Genomic DNA, 20,514 nt, shown 5'->3' on the forward strand with positions numbered 1-20,514 from the left:
TTGAACTTGCTCTTCCTTGACTTCACTTTCTAGACTTAATTATGAGAAATATCTTGTAATGTAACATTTTTTATTTTTGATATCAAAGCTTCATGAACTTATTTTACGTAATAATGTTTATTATTTCCAAAAATTCTAACGAAAAATAACCAAGAACGATATCCGAAACATCCTTATCTGAAACATAATTTTTTAATGTAAAATATATTTATCGACCTTTGCTTTTACTTATAGTTTTTCTCTCATTCCATACTTATGAAGTTATATTTGGTACTAAGATTGAAAAAAACAAATAACCTATTCCTTTTGAATACAACCATAAAATTTACAAATTGAATCTTCTTGTTGGAAGCTCTCCTGTTCTTCATTTTCGTATCCTTTATCTTCTCAGATTAATATTTAACAATATTTGCTAAGAAAAGAAGGCAATCCAGATTTCTGTATGAGAACAAATTCAAAAACCCTCATTGCTATTTCAATTTGGGAAAATTTTCCATTCTCCCGGTACAATTTGAACTGCCAATAGGCAGAGCAGACAAAAATTCATCTTTAATTTTTACAAGATCTCATGGTTTCTTCAAATTCCTGAACCAGAGCCATCTCAAGCCATTTCTCAGCCTCATTCATGAAAGAAGGGCTCAATCTAATCATTAACACACAAAATTCCTGTTGATTGAGAACCCCATCACAATCCAGATCCCCTTCCTGCACCATCGCCTGGAGTTCTGAATCCGTCAAAGAATCCAACCCCAAAACAGCAGAATTTTTCCTCAGGCTTTCCAAAGTAATCACGCCCAATTGGGGATCTGCTAGAAGCCGAAACCCATTACACAATTCCGCCATAAAATCTTGTCCCCCCAATTTCTCCGCCATTGTTGGCAAGAAATCCTGGAACTCCGCCATTGAAGACCCCGAATTGAAGTGCTGAATCGAACCTTAAAACTTTTGATTGAATTCTCCAAACAGAGTTGAACTGTGAAGCATTTGAAATGGGGATGAATTTTATAGCTTGTGCACCGCCGGCTTGCTGAGAAATCGTGAGCTGTTAAATATGAGAAATTGGGAGGAAATTGCTGATTTGCCATCCAGCTGTTCAACACGGGTTGAAAGGATGCAAGATTTTTTCACGAGATGACCAAATGGGTGCTTAAAATTGGCCATTTGCAGACAATTTCCAGCTTGTCCACAAGTTCGGATTTTCCCGGAAGCCGCCATCGATGGATCTTCTACGAATATTCGTCAATTGACGAAGTTATTGGAATACAGCTTATTTGTGGTGGCCACCTCATTTTGGGCTGCGGCTATGCTGGTTTTCAAATGGATCTTTCCTACAGCATGATAGTGATGTGTTAGTCAATCACAATCTGTCGTTTTGAAATCAGAATAGACGAGTCCCTCATCTTGAGTCATCATTTATTTTATTTTACATTTTTTTCCAAACTAATATAGAGACGTCTTCTTGAAAGTAATAAATAAATTAATTTAGATTTAGATGAATTATAAAATTCTCTTTTCTTATTGGTATATTTTTTAAGGTTTCAAATTATTTTTGAATTATGCTATCGAGGTAAAAATTACAATGAATCATAAGTTATTACTACTTTCTAATTATTATTTTTATGAATTTCTTGCATTTTTTATCTAGGTTATTTTTAAAAAACTAGTAATTAAAAATAATAAGTTATTTAAAGTAATTGTAATGTCTCATTTCGTAGGATATTTTATATTTGCATAATGCTTTATAGGTTATATAAGCTACTAAGTTATAGGGTTGTCATAAATGTAATTTATTGCTTTATCATTTATTTATCAATCAATATGTTAGATTAGTTTTTTAGTTTAATTAATATTTAGTTAAATTAATTTTTGGTGAATTTATACAAATAGCAAATAGTTAGTGGAATAATTATTTATTGTATGTTTATATGCCCCCCCAATAAGTCTATAGTTGTGGGTGGGAGGACAAAAGCTATCTCGTTGAAGGTGCCCAAGTCGGGGGGATATGTATAAACATTAAGAATCACTATCTAAATATAGAAAAAAAAATTGTACACACAAATAGATATTTTAATACAAGATACATATAAAGAAACCCCTTTATTAGGGATCAAATTCAAGGAGGAGTTGGCTTCTACTCCTCATGGCACTAATCCACAAATATATAATAGGTTTATAGTACCTTCATGAGACTTGCAATGCCCATATGTACATTGTTGTAAAGATGGCATAACCTACAACAACTTTGATTCCAAATACCAACTATCTTGAGTTTAGATATAGTTGATATAGCCTTCACTTTCCATGTGAATAAATTTTCATGTTCCATTAACCTTAATGGTTCATCACAAAACACCTACAAGAAATTCTATCCTTGCCCAACATTCTAACAATGAACTCTTAATGAATTCCACTCCATGAAAATTAGATTGGAAAAATTATAGACTAATAAGATGCACACATATAATTTAGTTGTAATAATTAAAAGTAGAATAGAGATTGCATATCACACATGAGATGTGTCTGAGGGAAGATGCCATCATATCCAATATATGCAGAAATAGAATAAACCCTTAAGATAAGCTAGCATTGTGCAATACTCCTTCTAGAAGATGCTACTCCATCTCCAAGAGATCGCAAATGCAATATCATACTCAAAACATCTTTGCAGTGATATTTTCCTTCTTTATATAAGCCACATCGTAATAACATAATGGAGGTGTAATCCTCAAGAAGGCCTAATCATCACCTTGGATAAATGATTACACAAGTTGTTCATATGATCCAATGTAACTAAATGGATGTCTGCAACAAATGACATCCACATCTACCTACATGCATTATAATATCATCGCTAGGTACAAAACATGTCGTTTGTCCTTGACATATATTTTCCTTAAAACATGAGAGGAGTCAACTAGAATGATTGTCCCAAGTCATTATAAATGTGATGTTATGACCAATCATCCAAGTATCTATAGTTGACATTTATAGTGGTTTTGACTTGATGATGCCTAGATCCCATCCTTGATTTATATTTTGCTAGACCCATGTGATTCATTTCCTTATTATAGTAAGTCGTCATCCTTTGTCATAAATAACTATCACTTATGTGATACCACTAATTATTATAGTTATTCCTTTGATTCCATGTATACCTATAGTGATTTTTTTTTTTTAATATATATTACCATGCCTCCATGATTATTGCCTCTCACAACAATGTGGTTGTCTAAATATTACACTCTTTGCTATTTCTAGAACCTTTTTCTGGTGAGTTTTGTTGGCTCATGAAGAGAATTACTTGTCTCCTCTCTACTCTACATGTTACTTATCATGTTTGTCTTTTATTTAATCCTGACACCTTTAGTAGATTCTTGAACTTGCTCTTCCTTGACTTCGCTTTCTAGACTTAATTATGAGAAATATCTTGTAATGTAACATTTTTAATTTTTGATATCAAAGCTTCTTGAACTCATTTTACGTAATAATGTTTATTGTTTTCAAAAATTCTAACTAAAATAACCAAGAACAATATCCAAAACATCCTTATCTGAAACATAATTTTTTAATGTAAAATATATTTATCGACCTTTGCTTTTACTTATAGTTTTTCTCTCATTCCATACTTATGAAGTTATATTTGGTACTAAGATTGAAAAAAACAAATAACCTATTCCTTTTGAATACAACCATAAAATTTACAAATTGAATCTTCTTGTTGGAAGCTCTCCTGTTCTTCATTTTCGTATCCTTTATCTTCTCAGATTAATATTTAACAATATTTGCTAACAAAATAAGGCAATCCAGATTTCTGTATGAGAACAAATTCAAAAACCCTCATTGCTATTTCAATTTGGGAAAATTTTCCATTCTCCCGGTACAATATGAACTGCCAATAGGCAGAGCAGACAAAAATTCATCTTTAATTGTTACAAGATCTCATGGTTTCTTCAAATTCCTGAACCAGAGCCATCTCAAGCCATTTCTCAGCCTCATTCATGAAAGAAGGGCTCAATCTAATCATTAACACACAAAATTCCTGTTGATTGAGGGCCCCATCACAATCCAGATCCCCTTCCTGCACCATCGCCTGGAGTTCTGAATCCGTCAAAGTATCCAACCCTAAAACAGCAGAATTTTTCTTCAAGCTTTCCAAAGTAATCACGCCCGATTGGGGATCTGCTAGAAGCTGAAACCCATTACACAATTCGGCCATAAAATCTTGTCCCCCCAATTTCTCCGCCATTGTTGGCAAGAAATCCTGGAACTCCGCCATTGAAGACCCCGAATTGAAGAGCTGACTCGAAGCTTAAAACTTTTGATTGAATTCTCCAAACAGAGTTGAACTGTGAAGCATTTGAAATGGGGATGAATTTTATAGCTTGTGCACCGCCGGCCTACTGAGAAATCGTGAGCTGTTAAATATGAGAAATTGGGAGGAAATTGCCGATTTGCCGTCCAGCCGTTCAACACGGGTTGAAAGGATGCAAGATTTTTTCACGAGATGACCAGATGGATGCTTAAAATTGGCCATTTGTAGACAATTTCCAGCTTGTCCACAAGTTCGGATTTTCCCGGAAGCCGCCATCGATGGATCTTCTACGAATATTCGTCAATTGACGAAGTTATTGGAATACAGCTTATTTGTGGTGGCCACCTCATCTTGGGCTGTTTCTGGTTTCGAAATGGATCTTTCGTACAGCATGATAGTGATGTGTTAGTCAATCGCAGCCGTTTATTGCAAAATCGATGGTGAAAAATGCGTGACTAACATGTGTGTTAGTTAGTCAATCCGTACTGTCATTTTGAAACCAAAATAGACCGTCCGTCTGTCATCTTGAATCGTCATCTTGAGTCATCATTTAATCGCAGCCGTTTATTGCAAAATCGATGGTGAAAAATGCGTGACTAACATGTGTGTTAGTTAGTCAATCCGTACTGTCATTTTGAAACCAAAATAGACCGTCCGTCTGTCATCTTGAATCGTCATCTTGAGTCATCATTTATTTTATTTTACTTTTTTTTTGGATGAAGGTCAACTCTGCTGTCAAACATAATTTTAATTATTTATTTTTTAAACATTATTATATTGAAGCATAATTTAATAGAAATATTGATCATTTCAATTTTTTAGGACCAAAATGTCTAAATACAATCATATAGCATCAAATGTTTTTTCTAAATTGAGTTATTCATACAAAATGTATTTGTCAAATATTTATAAGATCATAAAAGTCATAATCTAAGTCAATATTTAATTAGTATGATAACTAATATAGAGAGTCTTCTTGAAACTAATAAATAAATTAATTTAGATTTAGATTAATTATAAAATTCTCTTTTCTTGTTGGTATATTTTTGAAGGTTTCAAAGCATTTTTGAATTATGCTATTGAAGTAAAAATTACTTGATGAATCATAAGTTATTACAATTTTGTAATTATTTTTTTATGAATTTCTTGCATTTTTTATTTATGTTATTTTAAAAAAACTTGTAATAAAAAATAATGCTATGTAAAGTAATTGTAATGTCATTTCCTAGGATATTTTATATTTGCATAATGATTTGTAGGTTATATGGGCTACTAAGTTATAGGTTTGTCATAAATGTAATTTATTGCTTTATCATTTATTTAGCAAAGGTGATAAATTGATAAGCTAGATTAATTTTTTAGTTTAATTAATTTTTGGTTAAATTAAGTTTTGGTGAATTTATACAAATAGAAAATAGTTAGTGGAATAATTATTTATTGTATGTTTAGATGCTCCCTCCCTCAAAAAAATATAAAATCTATAGTCGTGGGTGGTAGGACAAAAGCTCTCTCATTGAAGGTGCTCGAGTCGAGTGGAAATGTACAAACATTAAGAATCACTATCTAAATAAAGAAAAAAATAATTGTACACACAAACAAATAATTCTAATACAAGATACATATAAAGAAACCCCTTAATTGGGGATCAAATTCAAGGAGGAGTTGGCTTCTACTCCTCATGCCACTAATCCACAAATGTATAATAGGTTTATAGTATCTTCATGAGATTTAGAATGCCCATATGCACATTGTTGTAAAGATGGCATAACCTTCAACAACTTTGATTCCAAATACCAACTATCTTGAGTTTAGACATAGTTGATTTAGCCTTCATTTTCTATGTGAATGAATTTTCAAAGTACATTAATCCTAATCATTCATCCTAGAATACCTATATAAATTCTATCATTTCCCTTGAAATCATAACAAGGAACTACTAATGAATTTAACTTTAAGGGAATTCAACTAAAAATATTATACACTAATAAGTTCCACACATTACAATTTTAATAATACTTAATGTAGAATACATATCACATACCACACATGACATGTGTGTGGGCCAAGATGTCTTAATATCCAATATATGTAGAATTAGAATCTAAATCCTTTCAAGTTAGGGCAACAATGTATGATATTCCTTCTAGAAGAAACCACTCCACATTACAATGACATTTTTCTTTTTATATAGACCACCTCCTAATAACATAATGGAGGGGTGATCCCTATGAAGGCCTGCTCATCAGTTAATATAAATAATCACACTTGAGTTTTAAAAAAGACCCAATATAGCTAACTTAAGGGATGTTGGAAACAAGTTGATGTCCATATACACCTACATACTTTGTAATATCATATGGACCTAAGTACAAAACATGGCATCCCTCTTTGACATATTTTATCCTTGACATATGAGATGAAACCAACTAGCATGATATCCTAAATCATTATAAATGTGATGCCATGACCAATCATGCAACCATTTATAGTTCATATTCATGGTGGTTTTAGCTTGATGGTACCTACATCCCATCACTAATCAAAATTTTGTTGCACCCATGTGATTCCATTCCATACTATAGTAAGTACTCATTATTTTCCATAAGTAGACATTACAAGTATCCGATGCCACTACTTATAATAGTTATTTTCATTTGATACCATGTAGATCCATAATGATTATCTTGTTAAATTTTGTATTATCATGCCTCCATAATGGTTTCCTCCATTATTATTGCCCCTCACAACTATTTGTTAGACATGTGAATAATATTGTCATTGATGTCAAACTAGTCAGTTGGTTCTTATCCGGACAATGTATGCAACTTCGGATGTTAGTCTAGATGTCATGGATGTTATATGGATATAGTTATGCAAGGGATGTATGTAGTTTTAGTATGAACAAGCAATTCAGGTGTTGCTCTTTTTGGTTAGAAGTTATTATGCAGCATGGATAGCTTTGGATGATGACCTTTTGAGGTCCCATTGAGTTCTTATTGACCCCAGTATCCCAGTGTTAAGAATTCTTGTTGGTCCTGGTGTTAGCAGTTTTGGTAATTATTAGAAGTATCTCTTTGTGATTTGTGATTGTGGTTTGCTTGATATGTGTGTAGTCTACATTTTGAAGATATTGGACTTAATCTTGAGACAATAGGTTCGTTCTCTTGGGTCTGGATGACCCTTGCCCTTTTTCCGGTAATCCTGGTATATGCATTGGTAATTGAAAGTATGTAAAGGAATTGTGTAGAAGTATTGTGGAGGCCAACATGAGCTTATTGATAACATGTTGGGCTTGGCCGACACACTATTCTATAATTGTATTCTCCAGTATCTATATATATATATACACTGATAATATGATGAAACAATAATGATCCAGCCAACTGCTGAGAGGGGGGGTGAATCAGTAGATATAAAATATACTAAACTTTCACCAAACTTAAAAAAACTCATAAACAACTTGTAAAACTTAACCGGTTTAGTCTTTGTATCTAAAACTACAAATGCACTGTCAAGCTTTACCGGTTGACCAAAATATCAATGATATAATGTAACAGATCTGAAACTCAAATACCATTTAACCAAAACATCAAACTACTTTACTAACATCAGTAATAGCACATTTCATATCACTTCCGATCATCTAAACATGTCTAAGTGGATTTACCAGTTATTCATATTAACCATATCAAAAACACACACAAAATCATTCACCACTTGACACAATGATCTTTTACGTGGAAACCCAAATGGGAAAAACCATGGTGGGTGTTTGTTTCAAGGTAAGTGCACAAAGTTGTGTCCACTTAGCGTGGAAGTTTTACACTTAGAAAAAAAATGGCAAATCTCATGGAGTGCATGAGAAACGAAATGGGATCCTGTTTCACGTCGGGATCCCAAGCCAAAATTTGAAACGAGATCTCGTTTAGCTTCGAGATCCCGAGCCTAGATCCCGTTTCAAAAACAATATGGGATCCTGTTTCCGTTTCCTTTTTTATAATTTTTTTTTTTAAATTAAATTTTCTTTTTAATTTTTTTTATAACAAATACAATCTATATATACATGAAATATAAAATTTATATATAAGTCACATTTCTCTTTGTCTTTTTTTCCTTTCTATCTCACTTTGTCCCCTCTCTCCCAAAATCTAAAACTATGTCTCTACCTCTCTCTCATGTCCTTAACTCTTTACTCTTTATATCCACTCTCTCTATACACCTCCCCTTACCCCCTACCTACCTATAATTCTCTATCTATACATCTATACCTCTCTCTTAACATACCATCTCTCTCTCCCAACCAACTTATCTTTCTCTACATATGTCATAATAGGTCCTACTAAGGGGTCTTATGTCATAATAGGTCCTAGTAAGAGGTATAATGTCTTAATAGGTCCTCTTAAGGGGTCTTATGACATAATATGACCTATTATGACATTATAGGTCGTATTATGTCATAATAGGACCTATTATGTCACAATGGGACCTATTATGACATAATAGGTCACATTATGACGTTATAGGTCCTACATGACATAATACCCCTTAACAAGTCCTAGTAAGGGGTATAAAGTCATAATCGGTCCTCTTAAGAGGTTTTATGACATAATATGACCTATGATTTCATAATAGGACCTATGATGACATAATAGGACCTATTACATCATCATCGATCTTATTATGTCATTATCAGTCCTATTATGACATAATACCCTTTAACAGGTCCTACTAAGGGGTATAATGTCATAATAGGTCCTCTTAAGGGGTCTTCTGACATTATAGGACCTATTATGTCATAATATGTTCTAGTATGTGATAATCGATCCTACTAAGGGGTATTATGTCATAATAGGTCCTCTTAAGGGGTCTTATGACATAATAGGTCGCATTATGACATAATAGGTCGCATTATGACATAATAGGTCCTATTATGACATAATACCCCTTAACAAGTCCTAGTAAGGGGTATAAAGTCATAATAGGTCCTCTTAAGGGGTTTTATGACATAATATGACCTATGATGTCATAATAGGACCTATGATGTCATAATAGGACCTATGATGACATAATAGGACCTATTACATCATCATAGATCTTATTATGTCATTATTAGTCCTATTATAACATAATACCCCTTAACAGGTCCTACTAAGGGGTATAATGTTATAATAGGTCCTCTTAAGGGGTCTTATGACATTATAGGACCTATTATGTCATAATAGGTCATATTATGTGATAATCGATCCTATTATGTCATAATAGATCCTACTAAGGGGTCTTATGTCATAATAGGTCCTCTTAAGGGGTCTTATGACATAATAGGACCTATTATGACATAATAGGTTGTATTATGTCACAATAGGACCTATTATGTCACAATAGGACCTATTATGTCACAATGTGACCTATTATGACATAATAGGTTGTAAGATGACATAATAGGTCGTATTATGACATTAAAGGTCCTATTATGTCACAATAGGTCTTGTTATGACATAATACCCCTTAACTCTGTCTAAAAGTACCATCTCTCTCTCCCAACCAACTTATCTTTCTCTACATATGTCATAATAGGTCCTACTAAGGAGTCTTATGTCATAATAGGTCCTAGTAAGAGGTATAATGTCCTAGTAAGAGGTATAATGTCCTAGTAAGAGGTATAATATCATAGTGTCTTAAGGGGTCTTATGACATAATAGGTCGTATTATGATATAATAGGCCGTATTATGTCATAATAGGACCTATTATGTCACAATGGGATCTATTATGACATAATAAGTCATATTATGACATTATAGGTCTTACTATGTCACAATAGGTCATATTATGACATTGTAGGTCTTATTATGTCACAATAGGTCCTATTATGACATAATACCCCTTAACAAGTCCTAGTAAGGGGTATAAAGTCATAATAGGTCCTCTTAAGGGGTTTTATGACATAATATGACCCATGATGTCATAATAGGACCTATGATGACATAATAGGACCTATTACATCATCATAGATCCTATTATGTCATTATTAGTCCTACTATGACATAATACCCTTTAACAGGTCCTACTAAAGGGTATAATGTCATAACAGGTCTTCTTAAGGGGTCTTATGACATAATAGGACCTATTATGACATGAGAGGTCCTCTTAAGGGGTCTCAGGACATTATAGGACCTATTATGACATAATAGGTCCTATTATGTGATAATGAATCCTATTATGTCATAATAGGTCCTACTAAGGCCCGTCTTATGTCATAATAGGTCCTAGTAAGAGGTATAATGTCATAATAGGTCCTCTTAAGGGGTCTTATGACATAATAGGACCTATTATGTGATAATAAATCCTATTATCTCATAATAGGTCCTACTAAGGGGTCTTATGTCATAATAGGTCCTAGTAAGAGGTATAATGTCATAATAGGTCCTCTTAAGGGGACTTATGACATAATAGGTCGTATTATGTCACAATAGGACCTATTATGACATAATATGACCTATTATGTCCCAATAGGACCTATTATGACATAATATGACCTATTATGTCATAGTAGGACCTATTATGTCACAATGTGACCTATTATGATATAATAGGTCATATTATGACATTATAGGTCCTATTATGTCACAATAGGTCCTGTTATGACATAGTATCCCTCAACTCTCCCTAAACCTATCATCTCTCTCTTCCAACCAACTTATCTTTCTCTAATGTATATGTCATAATAGGTCCTACTAAGGGGTCTTATGTCATAATAGGTCCTCTTAAGGGGTCTTATGACATAATAGGTTGTATTATGACATTATAAGTCGTAATATGTCATAATAGGACCTATTATGTCACAATGGGACCTATTATGACATAATAGGTCGTATTATGACATAATAGGTTGTATTATGACATTATAGGTCCTATTATGTCGCAATAGGTCATATTATGACATAATACCCCTTAACATGTCCTAGTAAGGGGTATAAAGTCATAATAGGTCCTCTTAAGGGGTTTTATGACATAATATGACCTATGATGTCATAATAGGACCTACGATGACATAATAGGACCTATTACATCATCATAGATCCTATTATGTCATAATTGGTCATTTTATGACATAATAGGATCTATGATGATGTAATAGGTCCTATTATGTCATCGTAGGATGACATAATACCCTTTAACAGGTCCTACTAAGTGGCATAATGTTATAATAGGTCCTCTTAAGGGGTCTTATGACATAATAGGACCAATTATGACATGACAAGTTCTCTTAAGGGGTCTTGTAACATTATAGTACCTATATGACATAATAGGTCCTATTATGTGATAATCGATCATATTATGTCATAATAGGTCCTACTAAGGGGTCTTATGTCATAATAGGTCCTAGTAAGAGGTATAATGTCATAATAGGTCCTCTTAAGGGGTCTTATGACATAATAGGACCTATTATGACACAAAAAAGACCTATTATGACACAAAAAGACCTATTATGTCACAATGAGACCTATTATGACATAATAGGTCCTATTATGTCACAATGAGACCTATTATGACATAATAGGTCATATTATGACATTATAGGTCCTATTATGTCACAATAGGTCCTGTTATGACATAATACCCCTTAACAAGTCCTACTAAGGGGTATAAAGTCATAATAGGTCCTCTTAAGGGCTTTTATGACATAATATGACCTATGATGACATAATATGACCTATTATGTCATCATAGGTCCTATTATGTCATAATATGACCTATTATGTCATCATAGGTCCTATTATGTCATAATTAGTCCTATTATGACATAATACCCTTCAATAGGTCCTACTAAGGGGTATAATATCATAATACATCCTCTTAAGGGGTCTTATGACATAATAGGACCTATTATGACATGACATGTCCTCTTAAGGGGTCTTATGACATTATAGGACCTATTATGACATAATAGGTCCTATTATGTGATAATCGATCCTATTATGTGATAATCGATCCTATTATGTCATAATAGGTCCTACTAAGGGGTCTTAAGTCATAATAGGTCCTAGTAAGAGGTATAATGTCATAATAGGTCCTTTTGAGGGGTCTTATGACATAATAGGACCTATTATAACTTAATAGGTCCTATTATGTCACAATAGGTCCTATTATGTCACAATAGGACCTATTATGACACAATAGGACCTATTATGTCACAATAGGTTGTATTATGACATTATAGGTCCTATTACATCACAATTTATAAGATCTTCTAAAATCTAGAATCTGTATTATAACTCCTAGAGATCTAAAACCACTCTCAAACATCCTGCCAATATATACATGAAATATAACTTAAAGTATAAGAAAGGAAAAAGACAAAGGGAAATGTGACTTAAACTTAAATGTTATATTTCATGTATATAGTTTGTTTAAAAAAAAAAATGAAAAAAAATGTATATATAGTTTATTTAAAAAAACAAAAAATTAAAATAAAAGGGAAATGGGATCCCATTTTGTTTTTGAAATGGGATCTCGTTTCCTAAATGTGTTTTTAATTATTTTAAAAAATGAAATGGGATCAAACGGGATCCCATTTCTAAAAATTTCAAACTTCGATTCGATTGTAGCTTCGGTTTTGGCTTGGGAAATGGCTTGGAGAGCCAACCCTTTGGATTGGACCTGGTTTGACCTGCAACTTGAAGGCCAAATCAATATTCATATAAAATAATGACTTCAAAAATATATCTGAACACCAAATTTTCAAAAAAAATTTAAACAATGAAAACCCATTATAGTAGAGACTGTCTAGATTCAAAATATGTAATTTTTTAAAAAAATGGATCAATATTTTTATTTTTGGATTAGATATCATATAAACATTACATATCATCAGGAAAGTCTGAGATTAGTAGTATCAAGGCACCAAGGGAAGGTGCATACACAAAAAATATACAGTTAACGAGCACCTCCACTATAGGAAGATGATTACATTAGATACACATATTTATAACAACAAAAACAAAAAATACAGTCTTAGAGAACTAGGTAAATAAGATTTCAGCTTCTGGTGAAGTGTTGGCTCCTAATGGAGGGATCCAAGCCACCCATCCCAATTTGCCATTTTGCCATACTTCCACTCGACCATCAAGTATGTCCTATTTGTGGGGGTGCGAGGTGCACTCATGGATCAGGTCAGCTTCCTCCCGAGTGATCTCCATGTGTTAGTGTCTATGCTCCATTTGCCTCATGAAGGCCATTAGTGCTTGCTCAAATGTGGCCTTGCCCGGTTCATCCCTCTCCCAAGTGAAGCTGTGAGATAGCTCTCAGATGTACACAGTGGTAGCTCCTTCCTTCATCCATCTGTCAAATTTGTCTGAATCCGGCTTAATTACAATAGTGACCTACATAGAGATAGTGTAAAAAATGAGTCTCCTAAGAGACTCAGCGAGGTGCCTGGTGCTGTTATCAAAGACGTCATCATTAAGATACTGTCAAATGAGCCAAATAACCTCTAAAGAAAAGCAAGACCAAAAGATATTTGCAGTTTTCCTACAACCCTTAATGTAGCCTAAAATAACATCTATAATTTCAACAAAATTAGATTCCAGATTAAGGCCAAACAATCTCCATATTTCTTTTGCAAAATGACATTCAAAAAATATTTGTTTCACAGTTTCAGGTACTCTACATATTTTACAGTTTATGCAATTACCCTCCTTATCTTTTATGGGGAGTTTATTTAACAACAGGCACCAACCAAAGAATTTTGTTTTTGGTTCATTTTGGGCCATCCAGAACTTACCCAACCTATCTTTCCAGTCCTTTGGTTCCCAGTTTAGACCCCAGCAATTGTTAAGGTGTAAAAATATGGTATCAACCTCGGTAAGTGAAGAATATATGCATTTGGCTTTAAGGGCGGGGAGAGGTGTGCCATCAACCCAACAAAGTGCAGAAAGGGGGGAGTGAGGGAGAGGGGGGTGAGAGGGGGGAAGAATAGAGGATAAAGCCATTTTAAGGATGTTATAGGTCTTGCTCTGGGATGTCAGGATAGAGAAGGTAAGTTTCAGCTCCTCCCACGTTCTCAATTGGCCATTCTCAAATATCTGTTCAAAATATTTAATACCCATATTGTGCCATTTCAGTGCAGAGCAGCCTTGGAGAGTGGCTAACGGTTTCCCATTATGAAATAGATTCCACCATATTGATCTGTTATTGGCAATATGCCCCTGTATAGTGCCATTCACTTTAATGTGTACCAAGTGCTTTACCTATTCCCAAGCTTTCCATAGGGACTTAAAGACCTCAGAACCAGTTGGGGATACCTCTATCTGTCCAAGAAGAAGGTCAAGAATGGGGAGATCCTTCCATTTCCTGGCTTTCTTAGGGATTGAGGATGTAATATTATTTCTTAATAGAACTTTCCATGGCTCATCCCCTTCCATGTCCTCAAGAATCCACTTGGAGGTGAGGGAAATACCCTATAGTTTGAGGTCTTTCAACCCCATCCCACCATATAGTTTATGCATAGTGCACCACTCCCATTTCATTGCATGCTGCTTCCTAGCACCCTTTCCATCTAACCATAGGAATTCCCTAATCTATTTTTGGATATGATTGAATTGGTAGTCTCTAAAGAGCCAAGCAAAGGAGAAATAGATATTATATGATGCCAATATCTTTTGATAGACCTGAAATCTTCCAACTAATGACAGAAAGTTCCTGTTCCATTTAGAGAGATTCTTCTCTATCTTATTTCTTACCTATTCCCACATTTCTTTTAAATTTGGAAGGACAAAGAAAGGGATGCCTAGGTATTTTACAATCTGGGTAGGGCCCATCCAGTTGAGAGAGATTTTTGAAAGCCAGTTCGGGGGGTTGTCATCCCAGCCAAGGAGATTGGATTTGTGCATAGCTATCTTATTGCCAGAGGCTAGGCAAAATATATCTATATTTTTCAGCAAAGAAACAAGGTTTTCTTCCTTGAGTTTAATCAAAATTGCAGTATCGTCAGCAAATTGGACATCACAGATTTCCTTTTTGTTAGGTAAGGATATGCCCGTAACAGGAGGAGTGATGAGGAGTCTTTAAGTAGGTAGAACATTGCATCAACAACTAGAACAAATAGGGCTGGAGCTAAAGGACATCCTTGCCTGATAGATCTAGTTAGTGTAAAATTGGAGGACCTTATCCCATTTACTTCAACGGAGGCATTGGCATCACATAATAGTGTTTTCACCAGTTTACAAAATCCAGGGGGAATCCTAATGATTGAAGCATCTGAATGATATATTCCCATTCTATTCTACCATAAGCTTTCTCAAAGTCTATGAGTAACATAGCTCCATTTTGCCCTGATTCCTTTGCCCAATGGAGTGATTCCAAACAAGTGATTAGGTTTTCCAGTATATATTGTCCTTTGACAAACCCTGTTTGAGTAGTACTGATAATATTAGGTAAGATTTTCTCCAATCTACATGCATTCAATTTCGCTAAGATTTTATATGACACATTCAACAGTGTAATAGGTCTCCAGTTTTTAATTAGGGTTCTATCACCCTCTTTAGGAATAAGCTTGATCAGACCTTGGTTAATGTTTGCTCCCAGGGATCCAATGTGAATAGCCTCAGTATATAGAGAGTGAAGATCATCAACAACCCATTCAATATTTTCTTTGTAGAATTCTATCGGAAATCCATCAGGGCCAGGGGATTTGTCATTATTGAGGGCCAATATAGCTTTCCTGATTTCTTCTTTAGAAATAGTCATTTCAAGCATCTTACTATCTTCCTCATCAAGAAGTTTGGGGACCAAAGACATGACTATCTTTCTAGCATTATCTTGTTCCTCCCTAACTGGTTTTGCAGAGAACAAATGTTTGTAGAACTGAGCAAAGCACTCTAGAATTTCAATTGGCTCAGAGAGGTTCTTATTCTATTCCCATATGGTGTCTATTTTCTATCTTTCTTGTTTCATTTTAAGGATCTGGAAGAAGAATTTAGAACCTCGATCCCCAGTATCTAGCTAGTTTAACTTAGCCCTAGTTCTCCATCCTTTGATTTTCTGATTTTGCAATCTTCTAAGATCATTCTTGGCCTTAATTAGCTAATTGGTGAGTGATATGTTCTTAAGATCCCCTTGAAGATCAAGCTTAGCCACTTGGAGGACACTATGCAATTGCATCTCAAAGGATCTGGCATCGTTAGCCTTCTTTTTACCCACAACCTGACAGAGTGAGGTCTAGGTTTTAACATTTTGGTTCCATCTGTCAATGTTGGACAAATGGCTATTGCCATATTTATTAAACATTCTAACTAGACACAATGCACATTTCAGGTCATCATCCTTTAGAAGACTAATGTTTATTCTAAAGTTCAAACTAGGGCTTGGTGGGGCCACTCTACTATTAGTTATCTTTAACCCAATCATAATAGGGTGATGATCTAATAGTGTATATGGTATGACAACATATTGAATACCCTCCTCATTTTTAACAATTTCGAAGAAGTCATTGTTGAAATAAAATCTATCTAGTCTGCAGTAGACTCTCTTATTATACTATTGGTGGTTACACCAGGTGTACCATATTGACTTATGCTCTCCCTTCTTTCCTACTAACAGATCAATCAGTCTCATCTTGTTGACCATCCTTTCCCACTGTATTCTCTTAGTACCTTTCCATTTCACCTTGTTTCCTCCCTGTTTATCTTGTGCATTAATTACCATGTTGAAGTTCCCTCCTAAGAGCTAGGGGATGTCTTCCAACTTTGCAAGCCATTCCCACATCACCCCTCTTTCTTGGTAGTCATTAGATGCATAGATTGAGCAGATACCAAATGTAGAATTGTCATTCTATATGATAGCCCATACTACCCTTTCACGAGGGGATTGTCCCCATTTAACAACTTTATTCGCCCATTTAGGGTTTAATATGATTACAACTCCACCCTTTCCTTTAGTGTGATTGGTGTAGAAGGGAGTGGCCTCCCTCTAGATGGATTTTAGACCAACTTCTAGGGTAAACCCCACTGATTTTAGTTCTTGGAGCATAAGGCAATCAATGTCCTTGTGCATATTTAGAAATCTTTTGACCACATATTTCCTATCAAGGGCCTCTAGTCCCCTGATGTTCCATGAGATGGTTTTCAACATTAGGAGGTTAATTCAGGAGCATCCACCAAGGATTTAAACCCCTCAAAGCACTTAGGCCATTCCTCAGGTTTAGAAAGGTGACTGGCATCAAAGGCCACTATTGAGAGTGGTCTACCTCTCTTCTTCCTAAGTTTAGAGAGTTGCTCAAGTCCCAATGAGTCTTTCCTAGCTGTAGTCTCTTTATTGGCCTTAGGAGACCTTTTTTCTCCTTTTTTTTAAGTTTTAATACCAGCTAGGTCTTCTCCCCCATTATTAGTTCCAAAATCAAAAGTTCTAAGATCAGGGGAAAATGAATTATCCCCATCATTACTGCTAGCTACAGTTTCATCAAACTTCAACCCAGGTCCAGTACCATGACCATTCTCTAGAGGTTGGTCGGAAGGGGGAATGGTAGGCCCCATCTCCCCATCAGTGTTATCAGATGTCTTCTCAGGACGTATGGTGGGGTGTGGTGCTGTCTCAGCTCCATCCACAATCTCCAAGGGAGTATTTGTTGTTTGAGGAATTCTCATATCCCCAGTAGGGTTGTATTTATCCCTACATTCATGCCCTTGAGGGGAATGACTAACAACATCAGTAGCATTGGTGGTAACATGAGCACCACCATCCTCCCCTTAGATCAACTCTTGGAGGAAGGGTATGGTAAAGGATTCAATCTCCTTTTTTTGGTTACTTAATGATATTTCAAGTTGTTTTCTGTGTTCTACAGCCATTTTCAACTTTTCTAGGACAATTTGCTGAGCATTTTGAGTTTTGGGTCCACCTTTATTAGTGGAGATTTTAAGTACATTAGGTTCCAGTGGCTTAGATTCACTAGAAACCAAATTAGCTTCTTTCAAGGCCAACTGATACTTGAGTAAGGATTCAACAATCGAGGGATGAGCATTGGAAGGATTAGGGCAATCTTGTGGTCGATAGGATTAGATGGGGGTAGTGATTCTGTAGAGATATGTTGAGTATTAATGGATGGGTCGAGAGGTGAGGGGGTAGAGTGTAGTGGGTGAGGAGTAAGGTCATTCTGCTTAGAGTTTGAGGAGTCTTTTGATGTCGGGTGTAGGTGGTTTCGAACAGAGGTCCTCTTGGAAGAGGTACCATTTTCACTCCCATCAGCGGACAATTTTTAAGGAAGTGCCCACTTCTTCTGCATTTATGACATGCATTAATCCCCCCCAAATACTCTAAGGGACATGAAAATAAACTGGTTTTCAATACATATATCTATCCCAGAGGGGAAAGTTGAGCTGGGGTTGAAAGCAATGAGTACCCTCGCATCCATATGGGGTAGTAATGGAATAGATGAATCAATTTTAATTACTTTGCCTAGAGGTTCGATGATTTTTGTGATACAGTTCCATAAGAATGGGGGGACATTTTTTATAACTACCCATTTAGGGTTAGAGAGTGCCATGATTTCCTTGTTACATGAAAGAGGGGTCTAGAGAACGGCTCTAAAATAGGCGTTACCTATATTCCAAAATTGTTTATAGACAACCTCCCTCTGCATTTCTTTATCATTAAAAAAAAAAAGAAATAACCCTTTTTGCAACATTCTATAGAACGAAAAATGAATTCCAAATTTTATACACCAAGTATCTTGAAACCTTTTATTCAAATATTGTCTAGATGGTATCCTATCTTCATCAAGGGCTGCTAAAAAAATCACAGAATCCCTAAGCCTAGAAATTTCTTTAGAAATGCAATCAGTCATGGAAGAGTTAGGTTTAATGACAACTCTTGAGGCCGAGGCAACCTCACCTTCTTCATGGGCTCGGGTTGCTGCTGCATTGTGAGCGGTCTCTGGTTTGAGTCTCGCCTCGTCTGGGAAGGTTATGTAGAGCCCTTGGACGACTTGGCGAAAAGTCTTTTTCCCACCGTTGGTGTTTTGGTGGGTATTAACTCCGATGCCATCGACGTTCTTCTCCATTAATGGAGGCACGAGTAGGAGTAAATGCAGGGGCTTCCCACTAGGTCTGGGAGCCCCCGGATGGAGAGTCGGTCTGCGGCCAAGGACTGTTTGTGTTCGTCCTTGGTTGCAGAGCTCCACCGAAGCTTTTTCAAATTTCAAATCAATATTTTTATTTTTAAAGTAATTACTAATGAAAGAGGTCCATAAATTCGAAATAACATGGTTTTTTAGTTTTTTAATAAATTTTTTCTCTAAGTTTTTTGAAAAAAAAATTATATGGTATCAAACTAGAGACAATTCTATACAGTTTTAAAAAAACCAAAAAGCTTTAAGTTTAGGTCAAATTATGCTCGACGTACACAAGAATTTTTCAAAACAATGATTATGCCCAATAAAAAATTAACAAAGAAAAATATGCAGAAAAAAATTACAAAAAAATATTCTCATCAAAGATGAGTGAGTTATAGATCTTTTCCCATAAGGATTTATAAAAATAATTTCATTTAGGTCAAATTATGCTTGTCGTACATGAGCATGGTATGGTCTTGAAAAAGTGACTTTTAAGCTATAGGTTTTAGTAATGCCTATTCAAACTTCATTTTTAAGATCTAGGTATTAAAATAAATTACATATTTGGAAAGTAGACTTCGAGCGCTACATTTTCTATTACTGAATTTTTTCAAGATTCATTCTTTAAGTGCCTCAAATCTTTAGGTCAATTAGGATGAAATTGAAAAAAATGGGAAAAAACTTCCACTTTTTGGCCAAAAAGTGGACACAACTTCTTGCAGGTACCCTTCACTAATAGGAACAATAACTATAGCTAAGGTCTCAACCCAAAGTTTGGACATTTACTCTGTGAAGTTATTATCTCCATAACTGAAGTTCATTTTTTTATCAACCCAGGGACATATTACTTGAAATGGGTCTGCACTATATATGCACTAAGTTCTTGCGATAGCTATTCTGCATTACGATGATAACTAAACCTATTTGGAATAAGAAAGAAAGAATTATAACAACTGAATGGCTACAGGAAAACTTTGCATTAACATAAAACTCAATTAAATAACTGTTAACTAAGTCTAAAGCTGACAAACAAGAAATACCTTGTTTGCTTTGGTTGCAGGAACAGTCAATTGCCAGAACGCCTACTACAGCAGAAAG

General features: G+C 34.9%; 2 protein-coding genes across 2 annotated transcripts; both read right to left on the minus strand.

The window, feature by feature from the left end:
* Nucleotides 1-453: 453 nt before the first annotated feature.
* On the minus strand, nucleotides 454-1,175 carry LOC131028903 (calcium-binding protein KIC). The gene has a single exon (XM_057959278.2). It carries the CDS (start codon nucleotides 901-903, stop codon nucleotides 550-552), a length of 354 nt encoding a protein of 117 aa, XP_057815261.1. The 5' UTR covers nucleotides 904-1,175; the 3' UTR covers nucleotides 454-549.
* A 2,651-nt stretch (nucleotides 1,176-3,826) lies between these two features.
* LOC131028887 (calcium-binding protein KIC) lies at nucleotides 3,827-4,518 on the minus strand. The gene has a single exon (XM_057959263.2). The coding sequence runs from the start codon at nucleotides 4,274-4,276 to the stop codon at nucleotides 3,923-3,925; it is 354 nt and encodes a 117-aa protein (XP_057815246.2). The 5' UTR covers nucleotides 4,277-4,518; the 3' UTR covers nucleotides 3,827-3,922.
* Between the last annotated feature and the right edge of the window lie 15,996 nt (nucleotides 4,519-20,514).

This window comes from Cryptomeria japonica, chromosome 5, assembly GCF_030272615.1.
Source record: "Cryptomeria japonica chromosome 5, Sugi_1.0, whole genome shotgun sequence".
Taxonomy (NCBI): domain Eukaryota; kingdom Viridiplantae; phylum Streptophyta; class Pinopsida; order Cupressales; family Cupressaceae; genus Cryptomeria; species Cryptomeria japonica.